The 26,099-nt window shown below is 41.8% G+C and overlaps 1 protein-coding gene across 4 annotated transcripts in view; it reads left to right on the top strand.

Annotated features, from left to right (window-relative positions):
- Window positions 1-26,099, top strand: part of STAU2 (staufen double-stranded RNA binding protein 2) — a 559,013-nt gene that overhangs the window by 399,224 nt on the left and 133,690 nt on the right. For 2 of the 4 annotated variants that reach the window (XM_082259759.1, XM_082259758.1), the window contains one exon: window positions 18,540-18,653. The exons of the other annotated variants lie outside the window; for them this stretch is intronic. In XM_082259759.1, coding sequence (XP_082115885.1) covers window positions 18,540-18,653 — 114 coding nt within the window. The remainder of the gene's footprint in view (window positions 1-18,539; window positions 18,654-26,099) is intronic. 4 annotated transcript variants of the gene reach the window in all.

Here is a 26,099-nt window from a genome sequence, read left to right as displayed (position 1 = left end):
AATCTGGTCTGACAAGCCAAGATTGGGCTTCTCCAGACCCGTGGACAAGGCTCCTTCATCATGAAGGTGCGGCCTCACTCGTATCAGGGGTTGGGGAGGACGTCTTCGCTGGTTTCTGAACCTGTGGACTTCCCTAGTGCAAGAAAAGTGGGTCCACTAAGTCTTTCGCTCCGGATACAAGATCATATTTCGCTCTTATCTCCCGGCAAGGTTTTTTCCTTCTGGTACAGAGACCGCTTACAGGGCCTGTTTGGGGCGGTACAAGACTTGTTCCTTCAAGGGCTGACCGTCCCAGTTCTGACTTCAGAATGTTTTCAGGGTTTTTACTCAAACCTGTTCACAGTCCCCAGGAAGGAAGGCAGAGTGTGTCCAGTCCTGGACCTCGAGGCGCTCAACTGCTTTGTGCGGGTACAGAAGTTTAGAATGGAATCTATTCAAACAGTAGTGGCATTCCTGCGTAATGGAGATTTCTTCCCCTCCATCGATATGAAGGATCCCTACCTTCACATTCCAATATGTTCCAGTCACCAGCGTTTTCTCTGCTTTGCTGTGGGAGAGAAGCATTATCAATTTGTGGCATTACCCTTTGGTCTCGTCTCTGCTCCTCAGGTCTTCACAAAAATGTTAGCCCCAGTGCTAGCTTTGCTACGCCAATGGTAGATCGCGGTACTGGGCTATATGTATGATCTCCTTCTGCTAGCGGAGTCTCCCTATGCTCTGGTGGAAAATCTGGAGATCACAATGCGAACTCTGCGGGACTTCGGGTGGATTCTGAATTTTCAGAAGTCTGCTCTGGTTCTGTCCAGAAAGCTGGACTATCTGGGCCTGACTCTGGACTCGGCCTTAGCCAGGGTGCTCCTTTCTCTGGACAAACTCCAGAAATTGCAGGCTGCAATTCGCCTCCTGCTGTACAACAGATGGTGGTCCCTCCGCACTTACATGAGGGTGCTGGGCCTAATAGTGTCTACCTTCGAGGCGGTTCTGTTTGCACAGTTCAATGTCTTGGAACTCCGTGCGATCAGACTGTGTGTAGATCATTAAACGGATCCTCTTCAGGGTTGTCAAGTGCATATTCAATTGGACAATGCCACAGCCATGGCTTATGTCAATTACCAAAGGGGCACAAGAAATGTCCTGGTGGCTCTGGAGGTAGCCGGCATTCTATGGTGGGCAGAACAGTTTGTTTCAGCCCACTCTGCCGTACACATCCCCGGTGGGGGGGGGGGGAATTGGCAGGCGGATTACCTCAGTCGGCAGGGGTTGGACCACGGGGAGTGGTCCCTTCATCCGGAGGTGATTCATCAGCTGTGTCTCGTGGGGCACCCCCGAGGTGGATCTGTTGGCGTCTTGGCTCAGCAGGTGCAGAGGTTTGTGGCTCCGTCAAGGGATCCTCTGGCGGAAGCTACAGACGCGCTGGTGGCCCCATGGGATCAGTATCGGCTGATATACACCTTCCCTCCTCTCTAGCTTCTGCCATACTTCTATGCAGGATCAAGGTAGAAAGGATTCCGGTCTTAGTGGCTCCAGACTGGTCTCATCAGGTTTGGTATGCCGATCTGGTGCGGCTGCTCGCCGATGTTCCTTGAAAGCTTCCTCTCGGGGAGGACCTGCTGTCCCAAGGACCGATCTTCTATTATTACATTCGCTGGCTTTGAGGGCTTGGCTGTTGAACGCCAGGTGCTGAAGGATAGGAATTTATTTGAATCGATGATTCCTACGCTGTTGAAAGCTAGGAAATCTACTTCTAGGAGGATCTACCATCATGTGTGGATATGTAGCTTGGGGTTCATCCTTCTCGGTGGCTCGGATCTCAACCTTCCTTCAACGGGGAGTTGAACAGAAGTTGACCTTGAGTACCATCAAGGACCAGGTGTCAGCTTTGGCAGTCTTCTTCCAACTACCTTTGGCCACACACTCCCTGGTGCGTACCTTTCTTCAGGTTGTCCAACATTTGGTCTCTCCAATGCGGGCTCTGTTGCCACCTTGGGATCTCAATTTGGTGCTTTCAGCTCTACAGAAGCCTCCCTTTGAAAATATTCGGAAGATTCCCCTGCTTACGCTGTCCCAGAAGGTGGCCTTTTTGGTGGCTGTCACCTCTGTGTGCAGGGTGTCGAAACTGGCGGCGTTATGTTATTGTTCACCTTATCTGGTGATTCACAGGGATAAGGTGGTTCTTCGCCCCTGTCCATGGTTACTTCCAAAGGTTGTCTCTGATTTCCATTTGAATAAAGACATTGTGTTGCCTTCCCTGTGTCCCAGGCCAAAACATTCGAAGGGAATTGCCTTGCATGCCTTTGATATGGTCCGGACAATTAGGGTGTACCTGACAGCTACGGAGTCTTTCGGGAAGTCAGACTCTCTATTTGTGCTCATGGACAGACCTCGAAAAGGGTTGTCTGCTTCCTCTGTGACTTTTTCCAGATGGATCAGACAGACGGTGATTCAGGCCTTTTCCAACAGGGGTCAGGTTCCTCTTTTCCCTGTCAAGGCACACTCTACTAGGGCACTTAATGCTTCCTGGGCCTTCCGTTATCAGGCGTCAGTGACACAGGTTTGCAAGGTGGCCACCTAGTCGTCGGTGCACACTTTCACAAAGTTTTATAAAGTGGATGTGTTGGCATCTGCGGATGTTTACTTTGTCCGAAAGGTTTTGCAGGCTGCTTTTTAAGAGGACCTGATCCTCTTTGAGGGTGTACTGTTTTTTCAGATGGGCTCAAGTGGTTGGTTAAGCTCCTGTTGCCTGGTTGGCTAATGTTTAGCCTTAGGAATTTTATGGTTGTTCCCACCCCTCTTGTTTAACACTGCTTTGGGACGTCCCAATGTTTATGAATACCAGGAGCTGTGTCATCAATGAACGAAAGAGAAAATGGGATTATTGACTTACTGAAAAAAACATTTCTCTGATGTTCATTGACTGACACAGCACCCACATCCCTCTGTGGAGTAATTATTCTCCTGACACTGCTTTTAACAAAGCTGAGTGGCTATAGCAGAGAGAGGGAGTATACCCCCTGGGACTGCCCATGGGTGTAGCCAGTATTCTTTTTTGCCTAATGTCCTACTCCTGTAGGCGGTAGTATAACCCAATGCTTATGAATACCAGGAGCTGTGTCCATCAATGAACATCAGAGAAATGGATTTTACGGTAAGCCAAAAATTAAATTTTCTCTGTAATTGAATATGCTCCAAGTGAAATGACCTCCACCATACCCCAAAGGGCAAACAGTCACCTCCAATATTGACTTGGTACAAAGATTAAATAAGCATGTTGTCAGGAACCAAGACCCAGAGAACACTTGTACAAGAATTGGGGAATGGTCCTCTTTTTTTTCTGATCCAGCTCGTATGTATAAATTAACACTCAGAGGAACTACAAAGCCCATCTCCATGACTACATTAAATGCTCAGACCAACGAGGAGGATATCCATCTCCCAAGCTCAAAGGAAGAGAGGCAAATCATAGTGCTCCCCGTCATAAAATGCTTTATTAAAAACTAATAAAATACACTCACATGTATAAAGAAAAAATTGCATGCGTTTTACAATGGCACAAGCCTAATATATAATACAGTGCTGTCTGGGAGGAGGTGCCCCTGATGAGGTCACTCATAATGGAATGCATTGGTTGGAGTTAGTTGGGTGGAGTTACTACATGGGCTGGAGGGTTCCCTAACTTACTACAGCAGTAGTTTCTCGCCTCCCAGACAGCTCTTCTGAGTGTGGAGCAACATGTGACCTCTTCTGCTCTAGACTAGCAGCCAAGCACCAGGCCCAAGTGCTGTCATGTGACCAAGAAGGTTGCTATCATCAGTCCTTTTAATACTGGCTGCAAAGTGGGAAGTTGCTTCACACTATAGCTGATAAGGGTAGATCGATGGACAGTCTGTTGCAGAAATATTTCTCAATGCTAACAACTCTGGTTCTGCTGAGTAATAGAGCAGGGCCTAAGACTAAATAGATGGAAATAAAATCCACAATTTTTTATTTTTTTGCTGAAAGATTGTTAAACAGAGTTGCATTAGGCGAACATGCATGCCTGTGCCTATGGATAGCAGAGCACTTTGTGGACATGCTTAGTGTTGGCCTGTCTTGGGGTTAAAAAATAATGAGCTTCAGGAAGAATTCAACCCATTCATTCAGCTCTCTTCCTTTAAAAAGAATTGAGCATAAACACACGTTCCTTGATCCTACCAGATAAACAGATCAGGCAAATATTCTCTAATATCTAGAGTCACCTTTTTTGTAGGCTGTACCTAACAATGGTATGGTTGTAATGGTGAAACTAGTAGCACTATATTATGTTAAAGATCATAGTGAATATCAATGAATATTTGTGGAAAAAGACAAGTAAAGTACAAGTAAAAAAAAGCCAGAAGCGTATTGAGGGATCCAGTCTGTGGCCATCACTATCAGTAGAAGAAATACAGTTTAATTGCCTCTTCCCGGTGAATTAGCACCCACATTTTTATGTACAGGGGAAGGATGTGTCACAAATCTTCTTATTATTTCAGTGGCATTTACAGATGGGTGTAAATTTTGAAGAGGCATAAAAAGCCACTTACATCTTTTGTCCATACTCCAAGGTCTTGCCCATTTAATACTGGAGATTTGTGAAGAAGGCTGCTCTCAGGGCTTTTATTGCCTGACATATATTTTAGTCAGACCATGGTGGACCCCTACTGCTTTCTGTGTGTTCCTGAGCACGTTGTGGATTTGGGTCTATGAATGGCACTACGTGAGAGTTTCTGCTGCCGGCTGACCTCACCAGACCTCCCCCTCCATCTCATTTTTCTTCCTTCTTAATAAATGTGCACCAGGGTATATGGATGGCGTAAAGCTACTGCCAGGCTGGATTTCTTTCACACTGGGAGCCCAGAATTCACGCCTGTTTGGTCCCTCCCCACCACCCCTTTTTAATTAGGCTGATTTATCTCTGTTAATCTGCTGACATGAAAACATAGATTAATACCAAAAGGATTCATTGCCCAAGACAGCTAGAGGAACAATAGCATTCTTGCAGATATGGAGTTGCAGCATGTCATGAGAGAAGCAAAATACGATTTAGGATTTGTTTAAAGATGGTTTAAATATGATGTTTGATGACAGGTTTGCATTCTTAACGTACTTGATTTAATTTCCAATAATTGCGCAGATAGCGCTATAAGGGCTTTAAGCTTGCGTTCACACCTGAGCATTGCCTAATTATGGTGATTTTGAAACTTTTTTTTTTTTTTTTTTTTTTTAAGATGTTTGAGTGTTTTAAAGGAGTTTTTACATCTGTCAAGCTTTGAGTATATTTCCTGGACTGAACAAGGGGAGGAGAACAGGTCTTTAGGAACATATGAATTCTTTAAGCATAAAAATGAGGGAAAATGCATGTAACACTCATTTACAGGTGTTCACAGTAAACTCTATGGGATTAAAACTCTTTAATGTGCTAAAAAAAAAGCTCATACAATCAAAGTGTAGGATGTAGAGTGACTGAGCGTATAAGTGTGAGCAGGCACAAAAGAGAGAATGGGATTCTGGGCATAGGGAAACAAGCAGAAAAATACTCAAGTGTAAATGGGGCCTAAAGTATTACCCCACACAAACCAGTAGACAGTTGAAACACTTGTATTTATTGTTTTAAAGTGGTTGTGAAGGCTCCAGGTTTTTTTTTACCTTCATGCATTGCATGAAGGTAAAAAACCTTCTGTGTGCAGCAGCCCTCCAGCCCACCCTAATACCCTGAGCCCATCGCGATCCAGCAAGGTGCACAAGAGTCTCGGCTCTCTGGGTACTCTCCTTCCTTATTGGCGGAGACATTGGCTCCCGTTGCTGTCAATCACAGCCAGTGAGCCAGTAAGTAGAGAGAGGGGGCAGGGCCGAGCCATGGCTCTGTTTGTGAATGGACACAGAGCAGCTGCTTGTGTGCCCCTATTGCAAACTGCTTGCTCTGGGAGCACTTGGCAGGAGGGAGGGTCCAGGAGTGCAAAACCATTACACAGAGCAGGTAAGTATAACATGTTTTTTTTTTTTTAATTGTCTTTAATTTACTTTAACTGATGAAGGATCTAAAATATTTTAGCCAGTCTTATATCACACTGGAAAACCAGGCAGATCACCACAATTCCTAGTTCGTTCCAACTTTTTGGATCCGGTAAAACGTTGCACCTCACATTACTGTAAAAAGTTTTTAACAGCTGCAGGCCCTTTTGGAAGACACCTGAAAATAATGGACCTCTAGCTCTTGAGAAACTGCAAATCCCACGATGCCTTATTCTTGTTTCGGGATTGTGACATTAAAGGGAGCTGTCAAAGCTGACACGTTCTTACCAGTGATGTGATAATAGTGCCTATGATCTTTAAAACATAGTTATCTCATGGAGTTTCTTTGGGATTCTTGTAGATACAATCTATTATTAACTGTGTATAAATAAGTAAAATGTGCAGAAAGTCTGATTACTATTGCAGCTATAAAGTTTAACACACAAGTATAGCCAGAGCTTTGTTCTGCTGGGATCTTGATGTTCCATCATGGAATGCATGCTTGAAGTTCAGTCAGGCAAAGCTTGTAAGAGTGTGCTGAAAATATGGCAGTGAGCACGAGAAGACCCCAGAGGAATTTGAGGGTACATTTCAAAATATGACCTGGCTTTCCATCCTGGCTTTAATCTGTCTATATCAAGCATTCCCTGTTCTATACAGCTGCACATCTATATTCATGATCTTCTCTTATCTGGGCAGGGACAGATAAAAGAGAGGTGATACGTGGAGGGTCAAGCCTGATGGGAGACAGCTGGAGGAATTAGAAGTTCTCATCAGTAATTCACAAGTGCTCATGTTCTGGGTATTAATGATCGTTTTATCAATTTCTATAAACTTTTAAAAAGTGGAGTCCACTGCAATGCCAGCCTATTACCAAGCCAGCAAAAAATATAATTGTTTAGATGTGTGGGAAGGATTAGCTGCTATCTGAGGCTCTCAGAGATTTACCCCCATATCTTGGGTCCCTTACTTTCTAGCATTTACATGCTTCCACTTGGCCAACTGCTTAGATCACGTGGGCTCAATTATCACGTCTATGCTGATGACACTCAGATATACATCCAAACTAAACTGGATTCTAATTTGGCAGCTTCTCTCATTAGATCTATCTCTATTTGTGATATAAAATCTTGGATGGCCCACAACTTCCTTCAGATAAACTCCGGTGAAACTGAAGTCATGGTTATTGGCACCCCTCGTCAATTATGTAAGGCCAGTTTGACTATTGATGACACTGTCCTTGAGCTTCAGTCTAAATTGAAAAATCTAGGGGTGATAATTGATGCTAGTTTATCCTTTGCTCCATATGTACAAAATGTTTTCAGAACATCTTTTACCTACTTGAGAAACATTGCTCAGCTGTGTTCTATGCTTTCATACACTGTAGCTGAAAAGCTGATCCATACATTTGTGTTCTACCAACTTGACTACTGCAATGCTCTCCTTGCTGGAGTGCCTAAATCCACCATTAATCAATTAAATTCTGATCTTCTGCGTGTCTCCCCTACATCAGAGAGTCCTCTTTTCTAAACTCATTTAACTGCTTGCCGACCGCCGCACGACTATTTACTGTGGCGGTCAGCCCCCCACAGGCAAAGCGACGTAGTACTCGCACGGTCACAGACCCCCCCCCCCCCCCCCCCGCGCGCGCGTGTGACCGGCGGACCCGATGTCCGCCAGTCACTCGCGATCATCCGTTAGAGCAAGAGAAAGGCAGGCGACTAACAAGCCGCCTGCCATTCTCCCCTGTGTAGGAATAGTGATCATACGGTTCTACTATGTAGGACCGTTGATCACTGTTCCTACACCACAAGCCACAGTTAGAATCACGCCCCTAGGGACACACATAAACCCTCCCTCTCAAAAAAAAGTTAACCCCTTCACTGTCAGTGTCATTTTACAGTAACAGTGCATATATATAGCACTGATTACTGTAGTAATGTCACTGGTAACCCCAAAAGTGTCAAAAATTTCAGTCAAGGGTCCGATCTGTCCGCCACAATGTCGCAGTACCGCAAAGAAAATCGCAGATCGCCGCCATTACGCGTTTAAAAAAAAACAACAAAAATCTTTCCCTTTGTTAGTAAACGCGATAACTTTTGCCCAAACCAATCAAAATACGCTTTTTGCAATTTTTTTTACCAAACATATGTAGCATAAAAAAATTGGCTGAAAATGTTAAAAAATTTCGATTTTTACATTTTTTGGGGGAATTTCATATAAAAAAATGTGAAAAATATTGTTATTTTTGCAAAATTGACTGCAAAATTTTGCAAAAATGAAATCTGTGTTCATGCAGCGAGCCCCCCCCCCCCCCCACACACACACACACTTAGAAAGCACCCCCTAGGGACACATTTAATCGCAGTCCCGCTAAAAATTGCTGATCGCCGCCATTACTAGTAAAATAGAAAAATAACTTAAAATGACATAAATCTTTCCCTTAGTTTGTAGACGTGATACATTTTGAGCAAAGCAATCAATATACACTCTTGTGGATTTTTTTAGCCAAAAATATGTAGCAGACTACAAATTGGTCTAAAATGGTGAAAAAGTTTGATTTTTTACATCTTTTTTATTGGGAATGTTATATAGCAGATAGTTTATTTTTTTTTCAGAATTGTGGCTTTTTTGGTTTATAGTGCAAAAAATAAAAATCACACAGGTGATCAAATACCACCAAAAGAAAGCTCTTATTTGTGGAAGAAAATTTATGAGGGTAAAGCCTTGCACGACTGCGCAATTGTCAGTTAAAGTAACACAGTGCCATATTGCAAAAAATGGCCTGCTCATTAAGGGAGTAAATCCTTCCGGTCCAGAAGTGATTAGACAAGCTTTCACATAAATGTCCATTTTTTTTCTTTGTTTTATCCTGTGTATTTCTTGTGTTTTCTTTATAAAGAGCTTTGAGAAACTACCTATAAATGATTATTATTATTATCCTTCCAGACAGGAAGTGAGGGGAAATCTGTGTAAGAGAGGCAAAGAGAAATAAAGATCTAATCTGGGTTCTAGCCTTCCGAGGCTCCATTTAACAAAAGCATTTTTATTTATGTGTGTGTTGCTGTTGAAGGATTACACTCACTTCCTGTCTAGCAAAATGTCAGTAAGATGGGAAGTGAGGATAAATCTTTCTAATTGAATAGACCAGTAAAAATAGAATGCAAGTTATTATGTAACTTTTTTTCCATTTTAAAAAGGAGTATGCTTACCTGAGTAGAAATTAAAATATTTTATATAATTCCAACCAAATTGTTATACTCCTTTGGGTGGATTGAATCAATGTTTGGTGTATATGTTCCTATGCAGAATCCATTTTTAAGTGTCAGTAAAATTTAGATGGCTAGAGCAAGTTGCATCAAGAACACAGGGGGCAGTTTTCCCTGGTGGCCGTATTTTAAGTTATGGAGATAGTCCGCAGGAAAGCCTTTTGAATCCACTAAAGGGGGTGTTGTACAATATCGTTGAGTCCTGAACTGATCAGTGGATTCTAGTATTTACAGAATTCATCTTGAGAACGTGTCCATGCATGAAACTGGACCAAGTAAGAAAATGGAGTAAAAGACATTGCCAAAGTTCTGGAATTTTTGTGAATGAAGAAACCGATATTATAGTGTTGTAAGTGGTAGTATTTATGCTGTGCAGCATACCAGTAGCTTTGTGAAAGGCTGAACATGCACTGTTCCAGCTGTAGAGTTTAATTGTGGTCTGCATTGTTTAGGCCTCTTTCACACATGCGGACCGTTCAGATCCACCTGTCAGTTTTTCAGGCGGATCTAAACGGATACCCCATGCATCTCTATGGGGCAGCGCTGACGTCAAATCCGGACGGATGGAAACCCTTTTTTCCATCCGTCTGGCGGATCGGATGAGAGCGGACAGGCGGTCCGTTCTCTTCCGATTCCCCCATAGAGCACAGCTGGGACCTGACAGCTCCGTCTCTGCACACAGAGCTGCCATCCGCCTGCTCAGTGGGAGATCGGCGGATTGATCCCCCTCTGCGAAAAACGGAGTCCGCCGATGGAGCGGACAGTGTTAAAGGGGCCTTACTGTGAATTGTGTCCCCCCATTTACAGAGGTGCCTCCATTCCATGTCAGAAGGGTATCCATCAATGGATCTACTGTTGAGTTTGATCAAAATGGAAACAGATTCTACATATGTGACATTTGTGTTTTCCTTTTCTATTTTGTTTTATTTCTTCAAGACCCATGTAATCCCAATGGGGGTGGTCAGATGAAGATGGATGTGCATCCTTTTATATCTGTCCCTTTTCATTTAGGTCTGTAAAATCAGACCTGGATACAAATCTATTGTATTGTGATAGATGTAAATGGAAGCGTTTCCAGTTAAATCCGGCCGCCCACAGGGATACATTGCATTCTGTTTTTGATCTTTCTAATTCTTGGTCAAAATCTTATTGATGGAAAACCTGGGTCTGTGAGAGGGGCCATAGACTATATGGTCACTTTATCTCATTTCATGGTGCTGAGTCTGATTGATTGTTTTAAAGGTCATGGCAGTTAGCCGGTCATCTTTCTCCCCCCTCCCCTCCTGGCACGCCGGAGGGTCGTGGCAAAGTATGGGTTGGCCATACACTAGTAGCATTTTATTTGAACATTTATGTTTCAAGAGCATTTATTCGACTTTCTGATTTAGTGGGGTCAGATTTGATGCTTTTGTTTGACAAGATAATTCAAAGAAGCAGGATAGAAAGTCTTTCTCAAATTAAAGTACAGGTGAGAATTTTTGTACAAATGTTCATTTGAAAATTTAGTAGTGTCAATTTTTTTCTATTAAAAAAACATGTTCTACTATTTTAAACAAATCACTTTTGAGGTTACTATGCAACCTTTTGTACTGTCTTTGACAATGGAGATCAGTGTGTGATCAACTTGTGACAATAAATTGTGACACCCTTTCATATTCTAGGTATGGGTTTTACCACTAATATATCATACTAACAGCACAGCATCCGCAGAACTAAAGACAGCCAAGAGAAAACCACAGTGATGTCATCTGTCATTGTGGCTCTTACTGCGAAGCTCCCATTGTATCGCCGGAGCCAAGTTTTTCTCCTGATTCAGATTAACTGAGCTATATAAATGAGAATTATTGCAGATACCACAATTTTTTTTTACTTTAAACTGTGTGGCTATTTTAATAGTAAATGACACATAACAAAGTTGTTCTTTAATCTATTCTTAATCTATCCTGCGTCCATGTTGGATGTTATATTGAGCATTTTTAAGAGTAGGGCAGAACACCTGTAGTAATGTTCAGTAGTTTCTTTTTTCTCTACATAGGTAAAAGCTCGCTTGCAGTTTCTTGGAGCCCGAATTCCTTCTCCGTGGTTCTTGCCTGGCTTTCCTTTCCTATCACGCACAATAAATCCAGAATATGCTGGGAGTACAAATCCGCTACATCCAGTGACATCACAGAACAAAGTCAGGCAACAAAGCCTCTTGATCTCTAGGGGTCATGAGGTGAATCAAATAAATTTAAAGTTGCTGACATACAGTATAGTCTGAATATATTTATTAAAGAAAAACTGCAGCCAAATGTATTTGGTCTGTTCTGCATAGAGAACAATAGGGGCATAACCACAATCACATTTTTTATTGTCTGTGATTCCATTGCAGAGATTGCTTGTCACTTCTTTCCGAATGATAAGTGTTGGAAAATCTCTCCAATGAAGACAGAGTTGCAAACAAACATGCTTCTTTGTGATTTTTCTTGTTTGAGCTGCTCAAGTTTTGCTTTACACGAGATATTGGGTAGTTTACAAAAAACTTTGGACAATCTGTACCATGAATATTATGATGCGTGTAATATTTTTGGCACATTTTTTACATAGTGTCTGAGATCCGGGTTTAGGGACTTTTTATTACAAGCTTTCAACAGTTTGACGTAATATATCTGTTAATGGAGTTTCTGGGTGGGTTCCATCCTCTATATTGTTTACCCACAATTCTTTCTCTACATAGTAATGTTAAGATGTAGCATGTGCCCTGTGACCTACAGTGTCAGCAGTCAGTGTACTGTTGGCCACTGGTATAATGGGATATAGGTGGTAGAGGTTACAAAAATCTACATTTTAGAGAAGCAGGTGTGCAAGAAAGCTACTGTGAACCATCCGTGGTAATCTTGGTTTGGCATATATCTTAATGCTGCCTTTACAACCAAATCAGTGTTCAGTCAAACCAACTTCATCAGACTATTGGTTTACTAATCCATTGTTCTGACCAGCACACCATTTATGTATGTGGAAATATGCATTATTTTTTTTTTTTTTTACATCGCAAGCCACGAAGCTTGTATTTTATTTTTATTTTTTTTGTTTAGGTGTATTCCTCATCTGTGCAATAAAGAGACAGCCATTGTGTGGTCTGAAGTCATAAACAGCCAGCTTGTTTACTAGCACTCAATAATTGGACTTTTATTCAACTGAATAAATAAGTTACATCTAAATGTCCATCCCTCAAAAGAACTTAATCTGTTGTGCTTGGAAATTAATATCTCTGCCTAGAAAAAAAGTGCTTTAAAGGGCCAATCTATCCAAAACTGTTAATTTTCTTTGCTTATATTATGGTGGAAGTGGGGGTATAGGCTTTTACTCCAGCCATGACAACTGGGGTGAACGGGTCAGTATAATTCCCACACATTTAAAGAGAAGTGAGAGGGGAAAAAAAAATAATAACAATCATACTCTCCTAGATGGCTGAAGCATCAATCAGAGTTGGAGCTGTCCCGCCTGCTAGCTCTCGACTGAAAACGGAGTGATCAAATACCGCTGATCGCTCAGTTCTCGGGGTCGCACTGAGCAGAGATCAGTGACATTCAGTCACCGCTCTGTGCTCTGCCCATCCAGTGCTCACTGGAGTGCCAAGCTGTGGTGGGGGAGAAATCGGCTGGCCCAGGCTCTCAACCTGCAGCTCTGCAGAGCTTGGACTTGCTCTTTGACGTCAGCCAAGAATGGGCTTAATCCCACTGTCACCTGAAACTGAGTCACAGGAGTACAGAACTAAGGGCACTCCTTTGACTTACAGAAGTATGGGCAAAAGAGCTTTGGCCATACTTCTCTTTTAATGAAATTTGGTTGTTTTTGCACTCAGTATCTGTTGTATACAAGTTAGTACCTGTCATTGGTGCTGACATGTATAAGTGTCAACGCACTTCCTTCATGCATTCAAGACCAATGCAGCATTGAAAGTTCAGGTCAGAATGTCTCCATATGGTGTATTTATATCAGAGAGGTAGACTCCCTTTTCTGGGACTCCAATGCAAAAAGATATACAGTGCCTTGAAAAAGTATTCACCCCCCTTGACTTTTTACCTACGGTATTTTTTTTTACAATACAGCCTTAAGTTAAATGTTTTGTTAGTTTAAATTTTATGTGATGGAACAGAACACAATGGTCTAAATTGGTGAAGTGAAATGAGAAAAATATATACATAAAACAATTTTTTAGAAAATTGGCATGTGCGTATGTATTCACCCCCTTTGTTATGAAGCCCATAAAAAGCTCTGGTGCAACCAATTACCTTTAGAAGTCACATAGGGAAATTATGTCCACCTGTGTGCAATCTAAGTGTCACATGATCTGTCATTACATATACACACCTTTTTTGAAAGGCCCCAGAGGCTGCAACACCTAAGCAAGAGGCACCACTAACCAAACACTGCCATGAAGACCAAGGAACTCTCCAAACAAATGAGGGACAATGTTGTTGAGAAGTACAAGTCAGGGTTAGGTTATAAAAAAATATCCACATCTTTGATGATCCCAAGGAGCACCATCAAATCTATCATAACCAAATGAAAAGAACATGGCACAACAGCAAACCTGCCAGGAGACGGCCGCCCACCAAAACTCACGGACCGGGCAAGGAGGGCATTAATCAGAGAGGCAGCACAGAAACCTAAGGTAAACCTGAAGGAGATGCAGAGTTCCACAGCTGAGACTGGAGTATCTGTACATAGGACGCCAACAAGCCGTATGCTCCATAGAGTGGCCAGAAGAAAGCCATTACTTTCAGCAAAAAACAAAATGGCACGTTTTGAGTTTGCGAAAAGGCATGTGGGAGACTCCCAAAATGTATGGAGGAAGGTGCTCTGGTCTGATGAAACTAAAATTTAGTTTTTCGGCCATGAAAGAAAACGCTATGTCTTTTGCAAGGCACTATATTAGCTATTAGGCACTGAAAGCTTGGCACAGTAGATTTTTTGCAGAACCTTTGGCAAACTTTACCCTTAAAGAGTAATTGAACTCTTCAAGCAGTGACCAAAAAAGGCAGACAGAGTGCAAAAAATTAGTCACCGGTATTGCCTGTGGTGTCTCTGCAGTTGATCAATCCCCATTACTTATCATGCCTTGTTCTGCACAGTGTCTGTTTTGATAGCCCTTTTGCTTCTTAGGCCAGCCATAGATGGTTAGAATCTCAGCTAGCTCAGCAGGAACAGGTCAAGATTCGAACCATGTATGGACAGGCTGAATGTGTGAAGTTGATCAACCTGGGTACAACAAGCCTGCTTAATTTTATATGCAATTCATGCTAGCGGTTGGGATAGCTACTAGCAATAATCATGGTCTTCTCTCGGAAGGGGCGTCTTGCCCCTACCCCACTTCCGGGAGAATACAATTACTCGGCAGGAGGGATCTCCCTGTCAAGGCCGTGTATGGCCTGCTGTAATGTCAAAGCTTCCAGCAAAGAGAACAATGAGCAGCACAGTAGTGACCTCCACAAATCTCCTGATAGCCATCTGAGGCACCAGTACCGTAGATCTCATACTGCAGTAGATCTTAGGCTGCACATAAATCTTCTGCTTAGCACTAAATTAACCCTCTACAACTGTATACTTATGTTATCAGTACCATAAGTCAAAAAAGTCCCACACCAAATTCTATCAATGGTGAGATCTTGGTGCTGCCAGCTCCTGTTTCAGAGGTGTGGACAAGTGACCGGTAGCCTCTACTTATTATAAGCACACTTTTACCGCCAAATACTTCACACAGTATAACATACTATTGAACTAACAAAAACACATCATTATGCTTTCGTAAAGACGAAAGGGACAAGCGTTTTTGAATCTCAGACTGTGAACCCAACAGGTTTTCATCATGTCATGAATTATATCATGATGAAAAGTCTTGGAAACCCAGTACATTGTGATGCAGTATAAACTTGTTGGGTGTGGCAAAGTGTTGTAACCTGTAACCGTTTATTAAGAAATCATTTTTATTAATCTGTCTACAGTAAGCCCAACACCCATAACCATAAAAAAACAATTACATATAAATAATTTATTACCTATCAAAGAAAAAGGGGGGTAAAATCAAACAAAATGGGCTATTAATCGTGTTTAACTCTACAGCAAATTTTTATTACAAACATAAGTTAAAATAACAAATATTTCCTATAGCAAGGCTATCCATAACATACTGTACATATATACACTATAACATCAAAATTTTAGGTGATCAACTGTAGACCATTAATACCAGAGACCATCCATCTGTCCTGCTTGTTTTTTTCAAGTCAAAACAGTCCCAAAAAATCATCTATCAGTCTTCGTAAGCATGAGTCTGTATAGTCCTGGTGTCCAAAGATTGTTGAATGTATCACTTATATGAATTCCAGCTGTTAGTATTATATTTGGGATTTAGGTGAAACAATCCAGTAATCTAAAGCCCTTTCACATGGGGGAGCCAATAAGGTCCGCTTGTCAGTTTTTCAGGCGGACCTGATTTTACACCCGTCTACCTCTGGGTTAAATCCGGTATGCTAAAAAAGAAAGGAAGGGGGTCCCTTCTCTTCTGTTTAGGCATATCGGATCGGAGGGTAGTCGGGTGTAAACGGATAGCAGAGTCTGTGTACTCCTGGCTGCACATAGAGCAGAGCAGGCTCTGTCTATGTTCGCTCTGCAGAAACTGAGCGGACACAGATTTGTCATCTGCACACTCTGTGAGCTGATCCCCTGCTGATCTTTCTATAGGATTTTCTTTTCAGAGGATTTTACTTTTTTTGTATTACAAATGTGTTTTATGGTAAATCACGCTTCATGGGTTCATTGGCCTACTTTGTTTACCACCCCCCCCCTCCTTTTTTATTATGTTATACCTGATTTACGTGTGATTGATTTCCTAAGGTTATGGGGCCAAAGGCCCAATGGGAGAATATAGATAATCTTTAAATAGAATTCTACCTCTTGCTAAAATGAATGCATGCTCTCATATGGACAAAAATGCATTTATTATTAGACATTCGTGTTTTGTTTTTTGTTTTTCATATGAGCTTGCAAAGCATTGCAACCACCATCAGTGGATCACGGTTTCAGTCTGGTCTTGCAGGCTGTACCTAGGTACAGACCTTCAGTTGTGTAGCTGGAGTAAGTATCAATGGGCTACAGGTGCAAAGGCATCACCGCATTTGTGCTCCACTAAAAACCACAGACCCTCTGCCATGCAGACTAGAAGTTTTTAATTCACAACTCTCTGTAAATGAATAACACAGTTTTGCAAAGGTACGCACGGCTGCACCGAATTCAAATTTGATTGGAGATGACAAAGAGAAAAATCTCTGCGTTTTGTAAGTGTGGGTGGAGGAATTAACTCTAAATATGTATATAACGTGAAACATGTTCCAGAAGGTGGAGTGAGCTCTAAATTTTAGTTCATGCCTATTTGTGAGGCTTAGACTGCCATCATAAAGGCATGAAGATATAAAAATTTACACATAATCATGCTCTTTCACTGATTAGTGGCTGTCTGGGGAATTTCTCAAAGTATAAGTATGGCTAAAGCTATTTTGGCCCTACTTATACTATGGATCCCAGGAGTGCATTTCGTTCTGCACTCCTGTAACCTGTTTTCAGCCAACAGCAGGCTAAAGCCTGCTGTTTACTAACGTCACTCAGCCAATCCAGGCTTTGGAAAGATCCCGACACCCAGATGCTTTGACCGACAGCTGGATCAGCCTGTCAACATTCTGCTTAGAGCCTGAGCCAGCCGCTCCCACCCCCTTCACAGTCCAGCACTGAAGGGGCAGAGCAGAGAGCCAGTAACTGATAGCCACCAGCTCTCTGCAGACTGAAAACCAAGAACTGAGGGATCACTGGTTTTTGATTTCTCAGTTCTTGCTGTAGAGCTGGCAGGGGACAGTTCAAGCTGGGATTGCTGCTGCAGCCATCTAAGTGAGTAAGATTGTTAGTTTATATTTTTCTATTCCTGAACTTCTCTTTTATTTATGATATAAGATGACTGGAAATTTTTTGAAGTAAAGCCGACACAGAAATATAGTGTATTTTGGTTTGCTGATCTGCAAACCCGCAATGTAATTGGCTGTGCCTTGCAGGAATTTCTCTTCATTATAACATTGAATAGCTATTAGTCTGTGCAAGACTGTTGACATGAAGATCTCAGATATTCATGGGTTAGTCTTTGTGATGTAACCTCTACAGTATATTACTCAACTACAATTTGTTTGTCTATATGAGTCAAGTAATTTACTATATTTTGACAAAATGGTACATTTTAAGTAGGGATAGACCAATTATCAGCAAGGCCGATATGCACTTACCCCGATATATCGGTATCGGCCCCGGTACTGGCCGATATTTTTGTGACGTCATTCTTCCTTCTTAGGCCGCCTCCCTCGCCCTGGACAGCCTCGTCTGGAATCGGGACTAGTCTCGCGGGAGTGTATCACAGCCATACACCCACCCACAGCATCCCAGTGCCAGCCAGCCACAGGCACTGTACCAGCGAGCCAGCCACCCACCCACAGGCCCTTTACAATCAAGCCAGCCACCCACAGGCCCTGTACCAGCAAGCCACAGGCACTGTACTAGCCAGCCACAGGCCGTGTACCAGCCAGCCACCTACCACAGGGTGCCAGACAGCCAGCCATTAAGCATTAAACAAAAATTAACATGTTCAGTACCAGATTTGTGTCAAAAAGTGTCTTTATTTTTCAAAACTTTAAATGTACAAAATATCGGCCGATACCGATAAGTTGTGACCAAAATATCGGTATCAGCATCAGCCCTGAAAAAACCAAATCGGTCTATCCCTAATTTTAAGTACCATCATAGGTGATTACAATATCTGCCAACTGTCAAATAAATCACCATTCCTTACTACCTGTCTGCCTGTTACTTCCAGCTTCTATTTTGTTTGTGTTGCATTGGTGCAGTGAAAACGGTTTATTCCTGAAAAGGGAAAAATCAAACAGTAGTTGTTAGAGACTTTTCTAAACCTCATAACTAGGTGTGCCACTTGCAATTCTTGTAAGCAGTGTTTATATCGCTCTTATTGCCTATGAATGCTACCCTGTCTCTGGAAACCTGTAATAGTAGTTTATTAGGAATGTTATTGTGACTTTGTATGGATAAATTAAATTGTCTTATTTCCACTCTAATAGGCATTACCACTCAGTTTGAGTTCTGCCTTAAAACACTTTTATACATTTTAATAACTGTGTTATTATTGATTTATTTTTTTGGGTGCAGGTCAGTTACAATGATAGACAGAGCGGGAATGATTTCATGACATGCTTGACACTGTCGCCTGTTCAGATGACATTCCATGGCATTGGCAACTCTGTGGAAACCAGCCACGATCAGGTACCAGTCATGCCACATTCACAATGTTATTCATCCTGTGGTGATGGAGTATTGTGATGGACATTCTCTAATTGTACGTTGTGCTGCCCATACATGGTAACTTTCTGGTTTTGCATAAAACATTAAACTGTGGAGATGCATACAAGAGCTTGTATGCAAAATATTACAGCGAAGCAATGAGTCCAGCAAAGTCACAGGAGGGCTGGCAAGGAACTTAGAGGGAGGAAGGCCTTGTGATCCTTGATAATAGGAGTGAAGTGGGAAAGAATACCAGCACTTAGTAAATCAAAATCATTTTATGAGATAGTCTTATTACTGAGTTCCATTCAACAGTCCAGAGACCAAGGTACCTTCCCAGATGTAATCAATCAGTCTTCACTTTGTCGGAAACTGGCGTGTAGTTCTGTTACAAAAAGCACACAGCAGAAGAATTCCACTTAGCACATAGGGAGTGGAGTTGACCTATTTGAGCTTCAAATTTGCAGACAATACCATTGCTTCATCTCAGTAAAAATAAAAAAATCAGAATGAGAAAAGTCTACTCTATATTTGTTATAACTGTATGGTTAGCCATAGATGAAAAGATGTCACCTCAAGAGTAGCCAGTATTGAGGCATACAGTGGGTAAAATAATTATTTGATCCCCTGCAGATTTTGTAAGTTTGCCCACTTACAAAGAAATAAAGGGTCTATATTGCAGTTCAGTGAGTAAAATAGGTATTTGATTCCCTACCAACCAACAATATTTCTGGCTCCCACAGACTGATTACAGTAAGTGCTCATGTGGTGCAAAGATTATTCCTGTCAATTTAAGAAGGTGCCCCTAACGACAACTCATTATGTATAAAAGACACCTGTCCACAGAATATTTCTTCCATTCAAACCTCAACATCATGGGCAAGACCAAAGAGCTGTCAAAGGACATCAGAGACAAGATTGTAGACCTGCACAAGGCTGGAATGGGCTACAAGACCATCAGCAAGAAGCTTGGTGGGGAGGAGACAACTGTTGGAGCGATTATTCGCAATGGAAGAAATATAAAATAACCATCAATTGCCCTTGGGCTGGAGCTCCATGCAAGATTTTGCCTAATGGGGTAAGGATGATCATGAGAAAAGTGAGGGATCCGCCCATAACTACACGGGAGAGGCTTGTTAATGATCTCAAGGCAGTTGGGGCCACAGTCACCAAACAAACCATTGGTAACACAATACGCTGCAAGGTCCCTCTCCTCAAGAAGGCACAAGTACGGGCCTATCTGAAGTTCGCCAATGAACATCTAAATGATTCAGAGAAGGAATCTAAATGATTCAGAGAAGGATTAGGAAAAAGTGCTGTGGTCAGATGAGACCAAAATTGAGCCCTTTGGCCTTAACTCAACTCGCTCTGTTTGGAGGAATAAAAATGCTGACTATGACCCTAAGAACACCATCCCTACGGTCAAGCATGGAGGTGGAAACATTATGCTTTGGGGCTGTTTCTCTGCTAAAGGTACAGGCCAACTTTGTCGCATCGAGGACCAATGGACGGAGCCATGTATTGGAAAATCTTGGTAAAGAACCTTCTTCCCTCAGCCAGAACAGTAAAGATAGGTCATGAATGGGTCTTCCAACATGACAATAACCCAAAACATACCACCAGGGCAGCAAAGGAGTGGCTCAAGAAGAAGCACATTAAGGTCATGGAGTGGCCTAGCCAGTCTCCAGACCTCAATTCTATCGAAAATTTATGGAGGGAGCTAAAACTTCGAGTTGCCAAGCGACAGTAAAGAAACCTTAAGGATTTCGAGAAGATCTGTAAAGAAGAGTATACCAAAATCCCTTCTAAAATGTGTGCAAACCTGGTAACCAACTGCAAGAAATGTCTTAATTCTGTGCTGGCCAACAAGGGTTTCTACACCAAATGCTAAGTCATGTTTTGCTTGGGGATCAAATACTTTGTTTTCTCACTAATCTACAACTCCATTTATAACATTTGTATTATATTCTGGCATGATAATGTATGATAATCTGGCTTTATCATATACACCTATGATAAAAATTATGGACCCTTCATTTCTTTGTAAGTGAGCAAACTTAAAAAATCTGCAGGGGATCAAATAATTATTTTAGGGGTTGTTAAGGTGTTGGTAAATGGCGCTACCACTGTATAAAAATCTATCTGTGTGTTGGAACCAAAAGGAGGTTTCAACACACAGACAGATTTTTATACAGTGGTAGCCCCATTTACCAACACCTATCTTCATTCTACCTCAGTGGTAGGTTGGAGGCAGCTAAAACCACAATTTTATGAAATAGGCACTCCATAGCGCAGGTATACCATACCCCCCTTTCTGCACATACTTATTTTCCCCACTGTATGTCCATCCTAAACACAGGACATGCATGCTTTACTCTTTTAAGAAACCTAGTCAACAAATTCACAATACAGTACACATATGGTAAACCCTTCATTACCTTTTCTTCACCAAAATGTTTAGGACAAACAACAGCTCACAGGGATTTTCCAACATATTGTATAATTTGGTGTTTTAAACCCCTGGTTTCTGCATGTAGGTTTAATCGGGTTCAAGGAGGATCAGGAGTATTATCTGTGAGACACTTGTCTACCATGTATAGCCAACCTGAAAGTGGGATTTAGTAAAATACCACAAAGTAAAACACTGAAAGCCGTCACAACATTTTTCATGTAAAGTGCCTTTTTTGCATTGGTGACTTTAAGAAATCATCACGCAGTGATAAATTCATCTTTTTTCCTTAATTCCTGGGGAAATTCCATTGGTTCAATTCAGTTATTCTCTTTGATAAAGTCAATTTTTTTGAATCGGTGACCCAAATGACCACTTTAAAATCATAATAGTGCAGTGAGCCCTGTTTAGAAGACCCTTACAAACGAATTTAGAAAAGATAGATATTTTGATGGCTTTTCTGTTGCATTAGGCAGTAGTGGAATATCCACTAGTTTCCACTTTGCTTTACTTTGTTTTATTATTGTTATAGAAATCCCATGCTAAGAGAAATTGGGAGGCTCTAGGGCAGTGGTCCTCAACTCCGGTCCTCAGGGCCCACTAACAGGCCAGATTTTAAGTATTACCTAGGGAGATGCAGGCTAGAGTACTGCAATCACTGAGCAGCAAATTATATCACCTGGAATGGATTTCAGTTATCTTGCAAACCTGGCCTGTTAGTGGGCCCGTGAGGACCAGGGTTCAGGGCCACTGCTCTAGGGGATGAATTTACCTTGTTGTCATGCTGATCTAGGAGTTTTTTTTATTTCCCGAGTGGCTGACCTAGAGCAAGCATTCACATCTGGAATTATGACTTCATTTGAAGCATATTTGTTTTAGGTCAGAGATTTAAGCTGGCCATACACTAGTAGAATTTTCGAAATCTTTTACTTTTAAGAAAATTTGTTCATTTTTATAATCGATAATGGGTCAAATCGGAGTTCATTTTTGACATGAAAAGTTCAAAGTAGGATGGAATTTTTTTTTTGGAAGGAACAAATTTCTAACAGTGGTTTTTGTTCTGGTCAAATCATTTCATTTCAAAATGGAATGTTAAATGCAAACAAAAGTTTGAAGTATTTTCGAACGACATGCATCAAGTCCTCAAACCTACTGAAAATGTTTGTACAATGCTTGTTTAAAAAACTCTTCTAGTGAATGGCCAGTTTTAAGAATCACAAATATCAAGGGATCAGCCTAATAGGCAGCTAGCATTTTTTGCTAATGCATCTTATGTATTTATCTTCAAACATTCACTCCCAATAATACATTTAAACTGACTTAGGACTGAACTCTAATTTTCATCCTAACATATTGTATATCTTTTGCACCTGGCTCCACATCTTGTTAAGCCCTATAGATTTTGGTATCCTTAGTTCTGTCAATGCTGGTGCTGATTCTGAACTTGAGGCAGCCTCATCTGAATAGACTGAAGCACGAGAAACAAGGTGTAATGCCTCGTACACACGCAACGATTAAAAGGCCGACCGATTGTCCGACTTTTGTCCAGAGTGGTGTTTTGTTGGTTGGAATGTGCCTAGACTGCACACGAATTTTCTCGGGCAACAACAATCTACTTCAGAAGTGATGTCATGTGCTGGTTTACTTTCTGTGTGTTTTTTCTTCTCTGAGCATGCCCAGTCTTGCTCATCACATTTTTGTCTGCCGAAATCTGTACTGACTGACGGAAAATCGGCCGTTGTGTTGACGGCCAACAAAAATTTTATAGCCTGCACACCAGATTTTTTTCAGCCAAAAAGTCGGAGTCGGTTGTCGGAAGCATCATACTAACAAGCCGAAAATCGGCCGATCGGACGTTGGCCGAAAATTCACGGCCGATTATCGACGCGTGTGTACGAGGCTTAACACTTAGTCAAGTTTACATAACTTCTAAAAGCACTATGAAAACGCAATAAATCTGGCAGAGATTGTTTAAAGGGAACCTGGTATTTCCCAAATTAAAAACTCAGCTATACCTTCTAACAGAATAGACATGCTTTAATACATCTTGCCAATTCTCTGCCCTCCTGCAAAGGTAGCAGCACCACTACTATTCTACACTTCTATTGTTATTATTATTATTACTACACTTGTATGCGTGTTGTCGTCTCTCAAACTGGGTGCCATAGTTTCACATATAGGTCTCTGCGTCCCACTACAGGGATGCATTGTCCAAAACACCCAAAAGTGTTTAATAGCCCAGGTGCTGCTAGCTCTGCAAGACAGCAGAGAATGGACTCTGCTGCCATCAATTTTAAAATGACCTTATTTTTTCTTAAAATTGAACATTTTCTCAGTTTAAACATTTGATATGTTTTCTATTGTGAATAAAATAGGGGTTTATGAGATTTTCAAATCATTGCATTCTGTTTTTATGTCAATTTTACACAGCGTCCCAACTTTTTTGGAACCGGCAGTCATATTGTGTTTTGTAGAAAAACCCTATTTATCTATTTATGTATTTATTTATTTGAATTCTTTATTTGAATTCTTTCTTTAGCGCAACACATGACTTAGACGTAGACTTGTAATACAACTGTATACAGTAAGAAAAAGATACATTTCCAAAGCAAGAAAAATCAAAGGACAAGCAATACAAACTAGACATGTGTAATTTGTAATTCCACAAAGTATCAAGCAGAGTGAGTTGATGTCTCCTCAGTAATGGTCTGTATTTTAGAATTATTAGGGAAGGGAGAGGTATATGAAGTAGGAAAGAAGTGTGGCAAGTGGGTTAGGGCAAGTAAGAATGAAAGCCTCCTCTCTCTAATATGCTTGTACTAAGGCTCCATGTACACGGGACGCTGGAAATGGTCGTTTAGGAGCAGTTGGGCGTTTTTTTCAGAAGCCCCTGAACCCATCTACATTTTATCTTATCTGTCCATGTACACCAGGTCGTTTACAGTCATTTGCAGGCAGTTGCGTTCAGGGACTTTTTTTAGAACGCAATTATTTGCGTTCGAACGTGTGTTTTCCGGCGTTTCAAACGCACAAACGCGTCCGAAAGCGTCTGAACGCGATGACCCGCGTTTAGCATTCGCGTTTTTCCATTTTAAAGGGGAATAATTTTTTTGACCTCTAGGAACGCTTCTAAACGCAAACGCCGCTAAACGCGGGTACAAACGCGACCGAACGGACGTTTCAAACGTCATAAAAATTCCAGCATTCAAAGGGACTTTTAACAACGTCCCGTGTACATGGAGCCTAAGGCCCCAAGTTTGTATCTAACAAGGCTGCAAGTTAGAGACTATATATGGAAATGTTTCTAGCATCCTATTGCTTTATACTAGGCGGGTCATTGTTTTCCATATGGCATTTAGGAGATATTTGAGCAGAGAATTCTTTTAATGTTTTAATGAGAGTAATGTACCATGTGCTAGACAGTTGGCAGGTTTATCCACAAGAGACACTCCAGGTGAGATTCTTGATAGTGCTTTTGATCCCAGTTGCGGCCGGGATGTAGCTGATCTAGAAACTCAGATTGCTAATAATGACCCCAATTTGAAGATTTGCATCCCTGTAAAACCAGGATAAATAATAACAATGTGTATCACTAGGACAAGAAGACACAGAGGCAAAAAAAAAAAACCTCACCATGTAGCTTAAAAAGTAGTAAGAAGTTGTATCAGCCGAAAAACAAAACAACTTGCTATTTTTTCTCAATATAGATCTCCCTTAATTCTTTTTGGTTTAATGGGCTTTAACATTGCAGTTGTTGCATTGTGTTGCAACTAGTTCTGTAATTAAGGGGTCAATTTGCATACAAGTCTACACTGTGGCTGGAGCAATGCTTATAATTTTAAAAACTGTTGCTGTACCTGCTCAGGCACCATTTGCTTTGCTATAGCTTGTCCTAACTGTCAGTTGCTTTGCTGAAATCTTTACAACTATTAATTAGAGATCGACCGATTATCGGCAAAGCCGATATATCGAGGGCCGATATGGACTTTCCCCTGATATATGGGAATCGGCTTTTTATTTACCGATATTGCCGATATTTCAGGGAAAGTGCTTCTAGCCTCTAGCTGCAGGCATCACCCCGGTACCGGTGTCCATAGCCGACGGTCGGCTGTCTTGTAATGACAACCGACGCGGCTCGCCCTGGAAATGGAGAAATGGAGACCCGGGTCAGACGGGGACAGTGAAGGTAGGATTCCTGGGTCTCCATTTCTTTGAATTTGGCGCCGCCGCGTACCCGGCAGTGATGTCATGACATGACATCACTTCCGGGTACTGGCGGCGCCGAATTCAAAAACTTACAGCATTCAAAACAGCCAAACTTGGCGTTTTGAATGCTTAAGTGCAGAGGAGGGGTTTGGGGTCTTTTAGACCCCCAGATCCCTCCCCCACAGTACCTGTAGACATTAAAAAAATGTCCGAAAATATCAGCCGATACCCGATGACCAAAATATCAGTATCAGTGGTAAAAAAAACGATATCGGCCGATCACTACTATTAGTATGTTATCAAAATAGTGACAGTGATCTTTTAAATAGGGAATGTTATTTTTGGGCTTATGTTTAAAGTGATTGTCAACCTTTTTTTTTTTTTTAAATAACCACTTGCCGACCGCCGCAAGTACATATGCTGCGGCGGTCAGCCCCCCCTGGGCAAAGTGACGTACCGGTACGTCACTCGCACATGAGCCAGTAGGGGGTGAGCGCGCGCCGCCAGAGGCATGCTCCCGCCCCCGCTCGTTCCCTGACATCTCCGAGCGAATGACCGGCGGCTCCGATGTCTGCCGGTCACTCGCGATCTCCTGCTGCAGAGGGAGAAAGGCAGGTGGCTGATGTAAACAAAGCTCATCTCCCTGGTGTAACTGCAGAGACTATACGATCCTGCTATGTACGATCGTATGTCTCTGTGGTTACATCACAAGCCACGCCCCTAGGGACACACTTAATCCCTTGAATAAAGTTAACCCCTTCCCTGCCAGTGTC

The sequence above is a fragment of the Pelophylax lessonae genome (assembly GCF_965119305.1).
Source record: "Pelophylax lessonae genome assembly, chromosome: 5".
NCBI classification, from domain to species: Eukaryota; Metazoa; Chordata; class Amphibia; order Anura; family Ranidae; genus Pelophylax; species Pelophylax lessonae.
The sequence above is the reverse complement of the archived record's forward strand: the minus strand, read 5'-3'. Positions and strand labels throughout refer to the sequence as shown.